At 33.9% G+C, this 16,674-nt stretch overlaps 1 protein-coding gene across 4 annotated transcripts in view; it reads left to right on the forward strand.

Moving 5' to 3' along the window:
* Positions 1 to 16,674, forward strand: part of MMS22L (MMS22 like, DNA repair protein) — a 129,181-nt gene that overhangs the window by 713 nt on the left and 111,794 nt on the right. For all 4 annotated transcript variants that reach the window (XR_013382982.1, XM_077903004.1, XM_077903006.1 and 1 more), the window contains exons 2-9: positions 5 to 185; positions 1,233 to 1,358; positions 3,501 to 3,550; positions 5,214 to 5,301; positions 5,394 to 5,571; positions 9,013 to 9,103; positions 10,875 to 11,005; positions 12,625 to 12,738. Coding sequence is in view for 3 of the 4 variants with exons in the window: in XM_077903004.1 (XP_077759130.1) it covers positions 22 to 185; positions 1,233 to 1,358; positions 3,501 to 3,550; positions 5,214 to 5,301; positions 5,394 to 5,571; positions 9,013 to 9,103; positions 10,875 to 11,005; positions 12,625 to 12,738 (942 nt within the window). In the remaining variant the exon portion in view is untranslated. The remainder of the gene's footprint in view (positions 1 to 4; positions 186 to 1,232; positions 1,359 to 3,500; positions 3,551 to 5,213; positions 5,302 to 5,393; positions 5,572 to 9,012; positions 9,104 to 10,874; positions 11,006 to 12,624; positions 12,739 to 16,674) is intronic.

The raw sequence follows: 16,674 nt of genomic DNA on the forward strand, positions 1-16,674 counted from the left end.
TCAGGGCAGAAAAAGTGAATAATGGAAAACTGTTCCGCTGCGTCGACGTTCCTGACCGACAGCTTGGAACTGGAGCTGGGGACAGAATGGTGCAAACCCCCTTGCTTTTCTTGTGGTTTTGACAACAGAACAGGAGGAAATCATTTTTCTGGAGAGTCCTACCTTTCCAGCGGAGCCCTTAAACGGTAGGTTAAAAAAAAAAAAAAAGTCGGAGATTTTGTTTTTCCCTTCTCAAATTTTTCACCAGCTAGGAATGTTGTTTTATGATTTCAATCCGCTCCAAACGGCGTTCAAGCCATGCATTTGTATGTGGGCTTAGTGTGTAACATGGGTGCAGGCTCTGAGTTCTGTTGTTGGTTGCCTGGTTAGAGCTTACCCTAAAGGTTTTTGGATATTGAGCAGAACTTCCTGCTACCAGATGTTTTCTTATTTCAATGCCACCGAGCTTTGGGTAGAAAGCTGGCTACTAATTTCCCTTTTACTTAAAGTGGATTCTGAACCTGGCTGGCCTTTTCGAAGTGGTATATCCTTCTAAAACATGAAATAATATTCTGGAGCTTCTCGATGATTCTCAGGTTAGACATACACATTGTTTTGTTACCCTAGTGCTTCTAATCCTGTGTGTCTATACAGACTTATTTTCGTTTTAACTTTTTAATAAATACACCATATTGCATGAATTCACAGGAACGTTACTCTTCAAAGTTCTTGCCTTGGGCAGATGTACACAAATTGCAGCAAAACTGCAGTTATTAAAATATTTTGGGAATACCTGCCAAGTCAATTTGAGTCAGGAAGGAAACCATTTTTGTTGATTTTATAATTGTACCGCGTTTGGGACCTTAAAAGAGATACTCCGTTTGATTGTGCTGCCCAGACATGGCCCAGAACAACTTTTAGCTGTTTTAAAAATTAAATGTCCCTTCGAAGGATGAAACTCTTCGACTGAAGACCATAGGCAAAAGTATGTTCCCAGACTTCTTTTTGAGTTTTTCCCCTAAGTCACACTGCTCTTTAGTTACACTTTTTAAAGTCACTGTATATAACTGAATTTTCATACAATCTAAATTTATTATTCCTGAATATGTAAGATACCAAGGCATATTATGACTTTATGACATCATTGTTGACATGTCACATAAAATAACGGATTTATATGATGACAAAAGGATATGTGATAGTATGGGATTTAGTGTACTTTTTATGATTTTAAATCAGAGTTTCCATTTCAGATTAATTTTGAATCTTGATCCTTTACCAACTAATTTTGAAGAAGATACAGTGGAAATATTTGGCATTCAGTGGGTTACTGAAACAGCATTAGTGAATTCATCAAGAGTTCTCTTTCATTTATTCAGGTATGTTTTGCTTTGTTTTTAACTACCTTTGAGCATAGATGCTATTCAGTTGTGTCAGTTCCATTGCTGGTGGTTTCTCATAAAGATACTACAAAAGCACCAGTAGAGTTGTTTATATTGCTCTCTTGACTTATCAGTAACAACAATCAAGTAGGACGACTGGGTGGCTCAGTGGTTGAGCTTGAGCGTCTGCCTTCGGCTCAGGGTGTTATCCTGGAGTCCCTGGAGTTCCTGCGTGGAGCCTGCTTCCCCCTCTGCCTGTGTCTCTGCCCACCCTCCACCCTCACCCCCCTGTGTCTCTCGTGAGTAAATAAGTACAATCTTTAAAAACAAGAAACAAAAAACAAAACAAAAAACAACAATCAAGTAGTCATGTTTGGAGCGGTGATTTCAGTGAGTTTTTTTTTAGTGAATCTTCATTTTTTTTTTCAGACTTTTTATTCTATGTCTGGCATCATTTATTGAAGACAAATATTTAAGGCTTTGAGCGATATTACAGTTTTGGAAGAAAACTAAAATACTGCGTTAGTTGAATCATCATAGTCTTTTATTGATTTTTTTAGAGAATGAACTCAGACTTTCCAAAAATCTTTCAGATAGTAATATGATTAGTTGATATGATTAGCTTAGACGTCATTAAAAATTTTTAATGAAATTTTCCAAACAGAAACAAATGTAGCAAGAATACCATACTGAACCTTCACATACTTCCTCAGTGGCAATAGACATCAAGGTTTTATTTCATTTCCTTCATCTGTCCCTTTTCCTCTTTTTTTTTTTTTTGATTAAGTTTTTTTTTTTTTTTTTTTAATTAAGATTTTATTCATGAAAGACGGGGGTGGGGTGGGGCAGAGACACAGGCAGAGGGTTACTTTTTTTTTTTTTTTTTTAATTTTTATTTATTTATGATAGTCACAGAGAGAGAGAGAGAGAGAGAGGCAGAGACACAGGCAGAGGGAGAAGCAGGCTCCGTGCACCGGGAGCCTGATGTGGGACTCGATCCCGGGTCCCCAGGATCACGCCCTGGGCCAAAGGCAGGCGCCAAACCGCTGCGCCACCCAGGGATCCCGGCAGAGGGTTACATGCAGGGAACCCAATGTGAGACTCGATCCCAGGACTCCAGGATCATGCCCTGGGCCGAAGGCAGGCGCTAAACCACTAAGCCACCCAGGGATCCTCTGGGTTAAGTGTTTTTAGCAGATTCCAGGCATCCTGTTATCTCACCCTTAAATATTTCAATAAACATTTTCTAAAAATATGAACTTTTAAAAAACATAAACAGTATCTCTATCACGGTTAACAACATTCATTATCATTTAACAAAATATTACCATTTAAAACCCAGTCCATATTTAGTTTTTACATGGTTTTGAAATGGAGTCAGTTGTTAAAGAAATTATTATCCAGAAATACATTAAGAATATGTATGTGCTACATTTAAATGAAAATGGAAAGATGGAGAGATTTCTCCTCATCCCCTGAGACCTTGTAAAGGGACACTGTATGTGCCTTGTTGTGTGTTTTATTGGGAAACAGGTTGAGTGAGTGATTCTCTGCAAACCTGAACATTATAGAATGAGTTGAGTCTTTATTCTGGACATAGGTCATGAAGATGGGTCAATATTTAAAGAGTTGAAAGGCAATTAGGAAGAATGACAAGAGCTTACTTTCAGGTATTGAAGGGGGACATCATAAATATTACTTTCCTTGATAACTCTAGTCTAAGTTATTCTATTCCTTTTCTGAACTTCAGTAGTATAATTGTTTGATACAATTTAACATTTCATTATATAACTGTTAATCTAGGGTTTTTATATAAGTATCTTAAACTTTCTTTGTGAGAGTATATAAACAATATCTCATGATAGTAAGGTCTATGATATTTATAATTATATATACATATATGCAGCTTTTAATAGAGGTTTTTGGAAGATCAGACAAAAAAGCTTGTTTTATCTTTTCTCCATCTTTACTATCTGAAGTTGACCCTGTAATAAACATTCACAAAGTATTTTAAACATTGACAAATGAGAGGTTATACACATACTAAAGCTATGTAATAGATTTGAAAACATTATCCCTATGATTATTACATGCTTTAAACTTTTACAAAATTAACTTACCTTACATTTTTTAAATTAGGCAGCAGCTGTACAATTTGGAAACCTTATTACAAGCCAACTGTGATTTTGGTAAGTTTTAAGTGTTTTTAATGGCAGAAAGGATTGAATTACACATCTGTCTATGATGCATATTGGGATATCATAGTAACATGGAGGAAGAAGCATTAGGTTAGAAGTTCATGATAGTGTTTAGCATTCAGAAAAATATGACACTTAAATTTTGAGATTTATAGTATTTTCTGTATTTGTGATAAAATTGATTTAAGGCTAAACATTTTTTAAGGGAATTAGCAACTTGCTTTGGGAGTGGGAAGTGAGAGAAATTGCCTGAATTCATGCTGCCTTCTTTGCTCTTCTTTCTGTGTTTGACGTTTAATGAGTTACTCATTTGGGGGGTTTGGTATATGTTAAGGTGGTGAAGGGAATTGAAAGGCAGGGTGTTTTAGTGCAAGCTAACTGCTTCTCCTTTCTGGCAATTGTGCTACAGTGTAGTAATTAGAATCATGGCACTCTGGTCAGCCTGGGTTCCAACCCTACCTAACTGTCAGTCTCATACCAGAGAATAGTTCCCACCTCATTATTGAGTTCTTGTGAGGATTAGGTGATATCATTCAAGTGCTTAGGCTAATATCTGTTATTGGTGATGCTCAGCAACTAAAGATCACCTGGAATACACCTTTGGACAATGACAGGTTGAGTAGCTTACTGACAGAAGACGGAAGTACACCCATCATGAGGAACAATTGGGGCTTCTCAGTAGAAAGAGAGGGGCTTGTGATAGGGTTTGCACTTGTGCTGGCTGATTTGGAGTAGAGTTTAAGGGGGCCAGGCCTTTTATTTTTGATTGGATGCTGTTAAGCAGGAACAGTGTAATGAATATGTTAATTTTTATCTAGGAGATAGGGCCAAGAAAGGCTAGGGAGGGTTTTAATTAGTAGCGTAGTAATAGTCATGTTAGCTGCACAAGGGAAATATTTTGTTTTTGTATTTTGTTTGTTTTTCTGTAATTGCATAGTGCCATGTTTCTGTATTCAGACATGATTACAGAGAGATTTTGCTTTTGTCTTGTTTCACCATAATCACAGAGTGGCCTTGTCTGATTTGATTATTTTTGATATATTTTGATAATATTTTTTATATCATATTTTGGGAGGGAACATCATGACCTAGTTGTTAGCAGTCGACTGTCAGGACTGTTTTGTTTTTTCAGTATGTGCTCAGTAAATGTTGAGTATTATTTATCACCTGAGGCTCTGTTTCATGCCAGGTACTATATAAGGTGATAATGAATCAAAGTAGAAAAATCTGTCGAGTTTGTAGTTGGTAGGACATACAGACACATAAGCATAGGACGTGGTAGATGGAAAAGTGTAGTAATCGTGGCAAGTATAAGCTGCTGTGGGAGCCACGGGCTGTTTACGTGCCCATCACAGAGTGATGCCACATCTCGGGTCTACAGAGATGAAGTAGAAAATAGGTAGGCAGAAATTTTGAGGACAAGAAGAGTTCCAGATAGAAACAACTGTATAGACCAAATCATCGAGATGTGTTAAAAGTTCAGGCAGCAGGAAGTGCTAATTAGTTTTGGTTGGATCAGAATGTATGATAGAGTCATGAATTGGGAAGGGATGAAATCACAAATGAATTGCTACTTGTATGGCTTATAAATTTTTTTGTCACTGCCCACTAACTATTTAGACTTTGATTAACACTTAATCTGTTTTGGTTTCAGGGAAGATATCAACCCTACACTGCAAAGCAGACAGTATTAGGCAGCAGTGTGTGACATTTCTTCATTATGTCAAGGTTTTCATCTTTAGGTAGGATGTCAAATGAATATTTTTATCCCTGCATGAATTTTTGAGTGCAAGTTCATCCAGACTCTAGTTATTTATTGTATCTATTTTTTTAGGTACCTGAAAGTACAAAGTGCTGAGAGTCCTGTTCCTGTCCATCCCTATGAAACTTTGGAGGCACAACTACCCTCTGTGTTGGTTAATGAACTCCATGGATTACTTTTGTATATTGGACATCTATCTGAACTTCCCAGTATTAATCTAGGAGCATTTGTAAATCAAAACCAGATTAAGGTTTGACTTGTTTCATTTAATTATTAAATCATCAGTTTTTTTCTTTGCACAAGGAATATTCATTCATTCAAGAATGAGGGAAACTAGTCAAGAGTGAAGCTCGGGAACCAGATTGCCTGACTGAAATTCTGGCTCCTCTTCTAATTATATGCCATTGGGCAAGGAAAACCTCTTGCTTCCGTCTCCTCATGTTTGTAGTTGGTATATTTTCCTAGTTATTGGGAAAATTAAATAAATTAAAATTAATTAAATAAAGTACTTATAGTATAATCTATACTAAATCTATACTAAAGCAGTGATAGCTGTTCTCAATTCTAGTTTATAAAAAAAAAATTCTAGTTTATAACATGCAAATATGTACAAATTTCAAAGCAAAAAACCTTTATTTTTAAAAATTTGTATCATTTTTCCCATTGATAAAGATTTGGGGAAACCCTAGATTATGTTATAGTAAAATTCAAGATCATCTTATAAAAGTTACACTTTCAAAATCATAGCAGTATTTCTATTCTTAGTAACTTTTGAGACTTTTTTGGAATATGATTAAGATTATTTAAACTATGCTCTTTTTTTCTACCTGTGAAATCATTCCTACTGAAGGTTTGTTTTTTAAAAATTTGTATTGAGGGATCCCTGGGTGGCGCAGCGGTTCGGCGCCTGCCTTTGGCCCAGGGCGCGATCCTGGAGATCTGGGATCGAATCCCACGTCGGGCTCCCGGTGCATGGAGCCTGCTTCTCCCTCTGCCTGCGTCTCTGCCTCTCTCTCTCTCTCTCTGTGTGTGTGACTATCATAAATAAATAAAAAAAAATTAAAAAAATAAAATAAAATAAAATAAAAATTTGTATTGAAAAAAAAAATTTGTATTGACAGCATGACCCAGCTTATCGATGTAATTAACAAATTCTCCATAGGAAATGTGAGCTTATATGAATGGCAAATTATAATTCCCCATGGGATTCCCTGAACTCTCAACTTCTTTCCTTCTATTTAACTTTACCAATTTGAATAACATTTGGATTTTAGGAAGGTGTCTTTGACAAAATGTAAAATATGAAAAAATGTTTATTTCTGTGAAATTTAACAACAAAAAAAATGCACTCTTCTTATCAGGGACCAATATATGTCAAATTAAAAATAAAGAGTCCTAAGTGAATTCACAGGTTCATATGTCTAATCCATAGAAGGCAAATAGGTAATTGCTTTTTGTTTTTTTAATTTTTTTTTTTTTATTTTAAGGTAATTGCTTTTATTCATGACAATAAATATTCGTGGAAAGATTATGGAGGAAGGGATATTTTTCCTTTATTTTGGTTTCTATAAATGGGACTGGCTTTATTTTCTGGATATTCATCAAATGCTTAAGAAAATAAAAATTTGGGCACCTGGGTGGCTGGGTTGGTCTTAGGCTCAGGTCATGATCCCAGGATCCTGGGATGGATTGAGCCCTGTATTGAATCTCACTCCCTGCTCAGAGGAGAGCCTGCTTCTTCTCCCTCTCCCTCTGCTCTTGTGTGCTTGTGCATGTACCCCCCCCCCCGCCTCCCCCATCAAATAAATAAATACAGTCTTTTTTTTTTTTTTTTAAGATTTTATTTATTCATGACAGAGAGAGAGAGAGAGAGGCAGAGACACAGGCAGAGGGAGAAGCAGGCCCTATGCAGGGATTCCAAAGTTGGGACTCGACCCCGGGTCCCCAGGACCACATCCCAGGCCGAAGGTGGTGATAAACCACTGGGCCACCGGGGATGCCCATAAATACAGTCTTTAAAAAAATAAATAAAATTAATAATTTATCTAACAGCGGAAATAAAGACTGCAAAGTTTCTCAAACTAGGTTTTGCTTTTCATAAGCTTTTTAATTAGGCAAACTTGAAAAGAGGGTATTTGAAGATCAGAAGGCTGAATTTTTAAAGCATATAAGCAAAAAATCATACCCTGAAATACTGTTCTTTTCTGAAAAACAACAAATGATCTTACAAAGTGAAAGGCATCTTTCAAGGCTTTGTATATTTGTGTTGTACCTATCATATGAAAAGTATTGATTTAATTGGTATTTTCAGTTAAGCATCTGTCTTTTATTATTTTTAAGGAACTTTTTTATTAGAGAATATTTATTGGATATTATGTATTACAATTATTTTCATAAAGTTTTCTTTTTTAGCACTTAACCTGCTTTGCTATGCAGATGGTTTAAGTTTTCTATAGTTTGATTTGTCAGGTTTTCCTTGTGTATTATCTCTTGGGTGTTAAAAATGTACTTTTTTTGTACAATTATCTTTTTATATCTTTATAAATATGCTCTGAGGTGGGAAATTTTTTTTTTAAGGTGGGAAATCTAACTTTAGTTTCTTACAAAGGAGTAAGTTAATAACCAGTCTTTTTTTGAATGATCCATGTTTTCCCCACTGATTTGAGATACCATGTTAATTTCTCTTGCCTATTTTTGCTGTTTACTTATTATCTATTTCTGAGCCAATGCTGTTTTATTAGTGTAGCTTTTTTTTTTTTTAAAGATTTTATTTATTTATTCATGAGAGACAAGAGAGAGAGGCAGAGACATAGGCAGAGGGAGAAGCAGGCTCCATGCAAGGAGCCAGAAGTGGGACTCGATCCTGGGACTCTGGGATCATGTCCCGGGCCCAAAGGCAGGTGCTAAACCACTGAGCCACCCAGGGATCCCTAGTGTAGCATTTTATTTTGTTTGCAAATGTGATAAGATAAATTCCCTCTTTATCATTCTTCCTTGTTCTCTTTGTTTTCTTAATAGAACATGTATATCATTGTATTTATTTTTAAGATGATATTAAATGTTGGCTGGGGGAAGGTTATTGACAATCCTGCAACAGCACGGTAGTTAAGAGCATTGGCTTTTGAATCAGATAGAATTAGATTTGAATCTTAATGCATGAATTGAAAGGTAAATTTCTTCACTGCTTTTAACTTCAGTTTTTTATTTTTTTATTTTTTTTATTTTTTTTTTTTAACTTCAGTTTTTTAAATGGGCATCTCAGTAGTATCTACATAATAGTCTAAAGTTCTCCTGTTAAATACTTTATAGGAGTTCCTGGGTACTCATTACATTTCAAAACATATATCCTAGCTAAAGTCTAAAACAAGATTATGAAAATAAGTAGTTAAAAAATTCTCTTCCTGCCTTGAAGCTGACCAGAGGTAGGTTGGAAGGGACCCTTAGTATACAAGTCTATTCGGCAGCCCCAAGGTGGGTCTGTCCTAAACCATCAGATGAAAATATGCTTTCAAAGATCTTCCAGTGAAAAAAATCCTCTAATGAACAACACCAAGTTTTTCCCTGCTATTGAATAGTGGGTAGGTTAATTGGTTCTTTATCCTTGTGCTTATGGAGGACTGTTGTAATATACTATAAAACACCTACTAACGTACTATGAATTCTCAGTCACAGTTGATAATGTCATTCACAGCTTTTTCCACCATCGTGGCATTTATTACATCTCCACTTAGATATCCATTGGCTGGTGCTAGAAATTCTTCACATGCTTGGTGAAAAATTCAGTAAGTTTATGGATTTCTGATTTATGTCCTTTTTAAATCTAAACCTTATAAATTATAAGTAATAAGTGCTTTCTGGGTTTTTCATTTTTTATTTTACATCAAATAGTAACCAAAGTAAAAAGTCTTACTCTTTTTTTTTTAAGAGAACAGTTTGGTCCATTTTTCTTTCCATACTTAGTATCTTACCATACATATATAGAAATTTGTGGGTAGGATTTTTGTCTTTGTTTCTAACTAAACACAAATGGTAGTATTCTGTGTAGTGTTTATTCAGTAGCTTTTTAGATATCTCTTCATGTCAGTACATATAGTTTATATTTCATTCATTTAAGGGCTATATGTTATGACTCTATCATAATTTATTTAGTCAAGTCTATTTTTTAATATTTCAGCTACTTCTACTTTTAGATTTTATTTATTTATTCATGAGAGACAGAGAAAGTGGCAGAAACACAGGCAGAGGGAGAAGCAGGCTCCATGCAGGAAGCCTGATATGTGGGACTCGATCCCGGAACCCCTTGGATCATGCCCCAAGCCGAAGGCAGACGCTCAACCGCTAAGCCACCCAGGGGTCCCAACTGCCACTTTTTTGATACTACAAATAATATTTCATAGAACATCCTTGTGTATATATGCATCTTTGAATACATGTACAAGTTATTCTATAGAGTAGATTCTTAGCATTGGAGTGGCACATTCAGCTTTAATATTGTACACACTGTTGCTGTACAGTTTCCCCAATTTATCTATACTGTGAGCATACCTTTGCCTTATTCTTTTGCCAGTAGTGGATACTATTAATTATTTTTATTTTTTGCCAATTAATACATGAAAAATGACATTGAATCTCTGTTTTGCAATTTTCTCAGTACTAATGAAGTTGAACATCTTTCCATAATTTTGTTGTGTTTTATATTTGCTTTATTACTTATTCATTATCTTTTGCTAATGTTTCTTCTTTAAAAAAATTAATTGTTCATATATATAATGGATAATGCTTTTTTATTTCGTATATTGCTTATTTCTTGGTCTTGCTATTTGGCATTTTAAGAGTCTATTCTCAACTTAGTAATCTTCAATAAATACTACTTATTTATAAATTATCATTTACTTAAGTTATAATGACATCTATTATCTTCATACCTGGTTTTCAGTAAACCAATAAATACAAAAATACATGTATGTGTATATGTACATGTGTGTACACTTAAATATTTATACACACAAATGTACAAAGATGTCTACAAATACATAATTTCTTCTCTCACTTGAACTTTGTATATCAATATATTTCCTTAGAGCAATTCTAGAAGGTGTACTTTAATCTGATAGAGGTACACATTTTAGTATCTTATCTTGGTTTGCTCTCTTCACAGCGCAAGCAATTGTGTGTGATTAATTTATCAGCATTTGTTTAAAAAAATATTTCAAAGCCTTTAATTGCTTAAAAATATTGAGGATTTTCTAGCACTTTGGTTTTTTTTTTTCTTAAGTGATATTACATTGTTAGTTTCTAAAGATGGCCTCATTAAGAAAAGAAATCAATTAAGTGGCACATGAGAAAATTGAAAACTTTTTTAAAAAAATGTATATCAGTGATCACATAAGAAAGGAATTATCCTCAAGTTTAACTTTTATTTCTAAAGAAATTTGTTTTTACCTGTGTATGTTGCAGTTTTGTTGTTAATTTAAAGGTGTGGAGTTACTTTGCTTCTTCTGAATTAGTAAGATCTGTAGTTATAAATAGAATATATTTTATTTACATTTTTAGAACAAGTTGTATACGGTCATCAGTTTATGAATCTGGCAGGTGACAATTTAACAAACGTCAGCCTATTTGAAGAACAATGTGAAAATCTCCTTTGTGATTTAATAAGCCTGTCACTCAACAGGTATGACAAGGTAATGTTTTAAGAGTTTATTTGTATTTTTAACACTAAATGGCAATAGTCCTTAAGGTGTGTGGTTTATAAGAATTTAATCTGAAATGGTTTACATGTTATTTCTCCTAATTTTATATTTATTACTATCTGGGAGTTGAATGGGAGAATTGTTTTGAACATTTAAAACGGGCTGAAATTAACGTTTCAGAGGCATTTTTTTAATTTTTAAAAATAACCTTTTCTATCTTATCAAAAATAAATAAAAACAGGATGTTCATGACAACTGGAAAATTAACTTCTTTTCAAATAGGAGAGTCCAGCTCTTTAATAATATATACGTAGTTACATAAAACAGTAAATGAGTACTTAACTAAAATCACTTGACAAATTTAAAGAGAGATTTTGTTTTTCTAAAAGGTCTAGAATCATGGGGGAAATTACGTGTTCTTATTACATTGTGTTTAATAGAATGTTTAACACAGTGATTTAAAGATTCTACATTACCTACTCATTTTCTAGCAATGGAAATTTGAAGATTATCAGTTATTTCAAACTGTTAGCACAAAACTTACAGGAAATCAAGATTTATAATTTCTTAAATTTAGATTGTGTTTTATGTATTATCATAATCTTTTAAATCTGATCTATCTAATTTTACAATTAATGTAATTAGTGGATTAGCCAAATACCATTTAGTAATACCTTAATAGTTATCTCACTCTGTATTATGTTAGAAACATGAATGTATTATATGTGAAATAGTAATTATATAATGAATTTCTGAAGTCTAGGTATAACTTAAGTATATGTATCTATCTAGGTATACCCATATAGTACATATGCTTTTTGCATCATATAGGGCCATTAAGGATATATTTGTTAAAAAAAATGCTTAATCTAAAATTGCTTAACCTTTATAAATCCCTAATAATTGCATTTGTTCTGACTTGTAAAAATTTTTAGTCTGCTGTACAGTGAATTAAAATTTGTTTCTAATCTTTTTATTAGAAGATTTTCTTTTCTTTTTTTTTTTATTAGAAGATTTTCTGTTGTGGCCGATGGATTAGATCACAGTTAGGAAATCATCACTCCCAACGCCCAAAAGAGAAATCATTGCCCTAAGGCCAAATCTCTAACACATTGTCTGTTTTTGCAAATAAAATTTTATTGGAACACAGCCCATCTTTTTTTTTTTTTTTTAATCTATTGTCTATGGCTGATGTTATACAACAACCAAAAGCAAAGGCTTTTTTTTTTTTTTTTTTTTTTTTTTTTAGCAAAGGCTTTTTTAAAGGTTGAAAATAAAGTTCATTCTGTTTTTTTAGTTGTAAAATGGGAATTTAGGGAATCCTGGGTGGCTTAGTCAGTTGGGCATCTGACTCTTGATCTCAGATCAGGTCCTGATTTCAGGGTCATGAGTTTTTGCTCCATGCTGGATGTGGAGCCTACTTTAAAAAAATAAAAAGTCAAATGGGAATTTATTTTAAAATTTAATGGAATGACACATTTTTTGTAAACAATTTTATATAATTGAGCATCAGTTTTAAGTCATCTAAATCCTTCTTTTAAAACATTTGGAGAGTTATGTAGCATGTAAAATTCTCCTAGTATAGAACTCGTTCTGGTTCTTCTCCACAGGTTAGGCCTTCTGAAGCATTAGCAAGTCACCACTGCTCATGTTCGTGCATTAAAGAATTATGGATTTTACTTATTCATCTTCTAGAACACAGAAATAAATGGTCTCTTTCAGAAGTAAGTTGTAAAATTGATGTGTTAATTATTATTCCTACTCTTAACATTGAATTTTTACAGTGATTTTCTTCAAGAAAAATGTTAAAGTTCCTTATTTATGATAAGACAATCACCACCAACAAACAGAGCACTGAGTACCAAATACTTAACTACATTTTTAACCCTAAAGCGATAATGTGAAACTTCTAGAAGTGCAGGATTTGACTCTTATTTTCTCATGTTTTTTGTTGTTCTATCAAGAATCTTTTAAGCTAAAATATTTCGTATGATCTAATAATCCAGAAAACAACTTAGTTAAGAAATAGTGCAGATTTAGATTTGGGGAGATATAAAATAGGTTTTTATTAATGAATTTTATGGCATTATTTCAAGAAAGGAGGAAGAAATGTGTAAAGGGGAACATGAGAAATTTTCTTGCACCTTATTTTGAGCCAAGTCTTCAGAATGGGGCTTTATTTTATCTCAGGTATTACGGATTAGTAGAAAAAGAAATATTTATAGTACAAATAATTAATTAGGAAGTGATACAGTGATTCATATTATATGAAAAAGTCATGATTTTTCACAAATTTTATGATTTCCTGATTTCCACAATATGGGGCTTGGGTGGTGCTATCTCTTTAATAACAAATGTATTTTTGCGAATTTACAAGTACTATATTTTTGGTTATTATATTAGCAGTAAATTTACTTAAGTATAAATTTAACATCTTTATTATTAAGTAAGAAAAAACATTTTCTTTGCATTTTGGTTTGTCAGTGGAGTTCAGCTTTCTTTGGTGAGATTTCAACATTACAGAGTCTCAGGATTTTTTCCTTTGATCATTTGCCAGGATGTTTTCTCTCATTGACATGGTAAACATGAATTTTCCCATTTTCTGCAAAGCTTATCATTATTTAAAATTGTATATTTCTTTACAATTGTTCTTATTTTACCAGTTTCAGACTTGAACATACAAACTACATATAGTTAATGTAGGCATGTTCATACTTGTTGCTGTTAGTCTTTACTAGAGTAGAAAAGTAGGCATAATTTAACAATACTTTAGAAATTTGCACAGTAGTCTGTATTGTTTAACCTAAATGATTTATCTGGTGGTCATTTTATGTAGTACCCAGGCTTACATGTCTTAAAATAATGAAAATCGGAGATCACTTCTTTTTTTTTTTTAATGCAAGTAAAATAACTGATATTATACACAGGCTTTGAAGTCTATTTTATTTTTGAATTCAACTTTAGAATTTTCTCTGTCTGATAGTAAGACATTTTGACCTTCCTGCTGAAAAAATAATCTAATCTAATCATGCTGGGTATCATATAATAAGCATTTACATGTGTCAGTGAGCTTGTAGAAAGTGAGAAGTCTGAAGGCCAAATACTAAATGTAGGTGGGAACTCAGGTCAGCTGAACACTAATGCTGCCCCATAAACTTATAACCAATTGGTACATTATATAAACTTGAGCATTAGTTTTCATACGTTATAAGAAAATAGAAGACAAAGGTCAGAGTTAACCCAAGTTCGTAGCCTACTGATATACTAACTGCCCATAAATCTGGGTCCCCAAAAGGATGAACTAGAAGCTCACGAAATTTGTAAGGGAAATTGCCTTTTACTCTGATGCTTTGCTGTTTAAAATTGCTTCAGTATATTTGTTATTGCAAGCCAGCCTTCATACAACTTTATAACCTGAATTGGTGTTGCCTAGACTGTCCTAAAAATCTCAAGCTGATAACTTCTAAGCATCATGGACAATGAGTGGATACTTAAACCTATATCTTTTCAACTAACCCCCCCAAAATATAAAATAGCAAGAACAATTACACACACACACACACACACACCCCACACGTGAATAGCATAACTATAAGATGGGAATGATAAAAACAGTAAGTTAACAGTAAAAACCACCAAAGCTCTACCATAAAACTTTCTACCAAGCAAGGGCAGCCTGAGAATAAATGCTTAGAGGAAAGAAGAAGGGAACTAACAGTAGTCTTCAAATTGGTCTAAAACCATTGCGAGATGTGAAAATACGGAGAATGTTTCCTTGTAGGTCAGAGAACTGACTATGGGATAGAACCTGAAAATGTATATATGACGTGAGGAGGCAGTCTTTTAAGACCTTTTGGAGAATAAAAAGGCAAAAAAGGAATGCTACCCTTGGTGATTGGGTGATGAAAGGAAATAAAAGGAGATAAAAGGAGAAATGATCTTGTAAAACAAAAGAAAAACAAAACAAAATCAAAGCTTTCACGCCTATTCTTCTGCCACCACTACCACCAGCAAAAAAGAAAAAGGAAATCAAGGAAAGAAATGGGACTTTGGTACATTGACAAGAGAGGGTTCCACTAAACTAGAAATCTTTTAAAGTAGTCCAGATCTAATAAATGAAAGAAAGGAGAAAGAAACTTTGAAACAAGTCTTTATAAAATTACTAGTAGGAAACAGTTGATACACTTTGGCTGATGAACCCTTTCCCCAAAAAAACAATTGTGAAGCAGAAGGAAATTGTAAAATAACATTCTAGATTAGATTAAACAGACAAGCATTTGGGGCTGACAAAAACATCCTGAATAGAATATTCAGATGTTAAAAACAAGTAGACTAAAGCCAGAAGTGAATGAAAAGAATAGATGGAATGCAGGAGAGAAATGAAAGAAAAAAGTCATTTTAGAGTTGACTAATTGACAAGGTGCCCAAAAAGAATATACTCATTTGAAAATTTAATCAGATATGGAAAGGACAGAACACAACCAAAGGAATAAAAATTAGATGAAGAGAGGAACATAAAGAATTAGAGAAAATAACTGAAATGGAAGATAAGCAAAGAAGAAATCATTATATGTATAAATGGAGTCTCTAAAGAAGATAACAGAGCAATAAGATATAGCAAACATTCAAAATTATTATCCAAGGGAAAAAAAAAAGAGCTAAATCTACATATTGAAAGAGCCTACCAGATAACTTCAAAGATTAGCTCCAGATAATCATCCCAAGACATATCCTGCTAAACCTATTTGACTTCACAGAAATACAGAAAATGACTTTAGGTCCTTTAGGAGATCATCAAATTTTCCAGACAAAAAGACCAAATAACTTACAAGAACAAAGTAATTTGACCTGCACTAGTCTTCAAAAACATCATAAAAAAAGGAAATAGCAGAACATTTAAAAAGACTCAGAAAGCCTTCCTCTTTGTGAGGATGCATCGAGAAGTCTGCCATCTAGAAAAGGGCACCATGATGGACCCCTGATCTTGGACTTCCAGCTTTCAGGGTGAGTAAACAATACAATATAACAGAGCCACCCTCAGCTTAGAAAAAAGTGATTTAGATCCTATCTTTTACTCCATAGAGATTATATGGACTGTAATTGTGAGATGCTTAGTCCCTTGATAGAGAGCTCAAGACCAAGAAAAAGTGACCAAACCAAAAGAAAATAGAAGACAAAGGTCAGAAAACGACAAAATTTTCTTCTAAGACAACAAAGAAGCAAGTTAAAAATTACTCTTTGTACTGACTATCTGACATGCAGTGTCTTTGGAGACCCAGATGGATGAGGATAAGCCAAGAAAGAAAAACAGAAAAAGCAATTGAAAATTTTATTTTTTATTAAAGATTTTATTTATTTATTCATAGACACACAGAGAGAGAGGCAGAGACACAGGCAGAGGGAGAAGCAGGCTCCATGCAGGGAGCCCGATGTGGGACTCGATCCCGGGTCTCCAGGATTACACCCCAGGCTGCAGGCGGCGCCCAACCGCTGCGCCACCGGGGCTGCCCGCAATTGAAAATTTTAGGAAGAGCAGGGCAGCTTCTCTGCTTCATCCACCTGGGAGTTAATGATACAGAAGACATGATCATTGACAGCTGGCTAAGCTCAACATAGGACTTGTTCTTAGAAGCTTTCCAGACTGCTGAAAGCAGAGGTTT

Source organism: Canis aureus, chromosome 7 (assembly GCF_053574225.1).
Source record: "Canis aureus isolate CA01 chromosome 7, VMU_Caureus_v.1.0, whole genome shotgun sequence".
Classification (NCBI taxonomy): domain Eukaryota; kingdom Metazoa; phylum Chordata; class Mammalia; order Carnivora; family Canidae; genus Canis; species Canis aureus.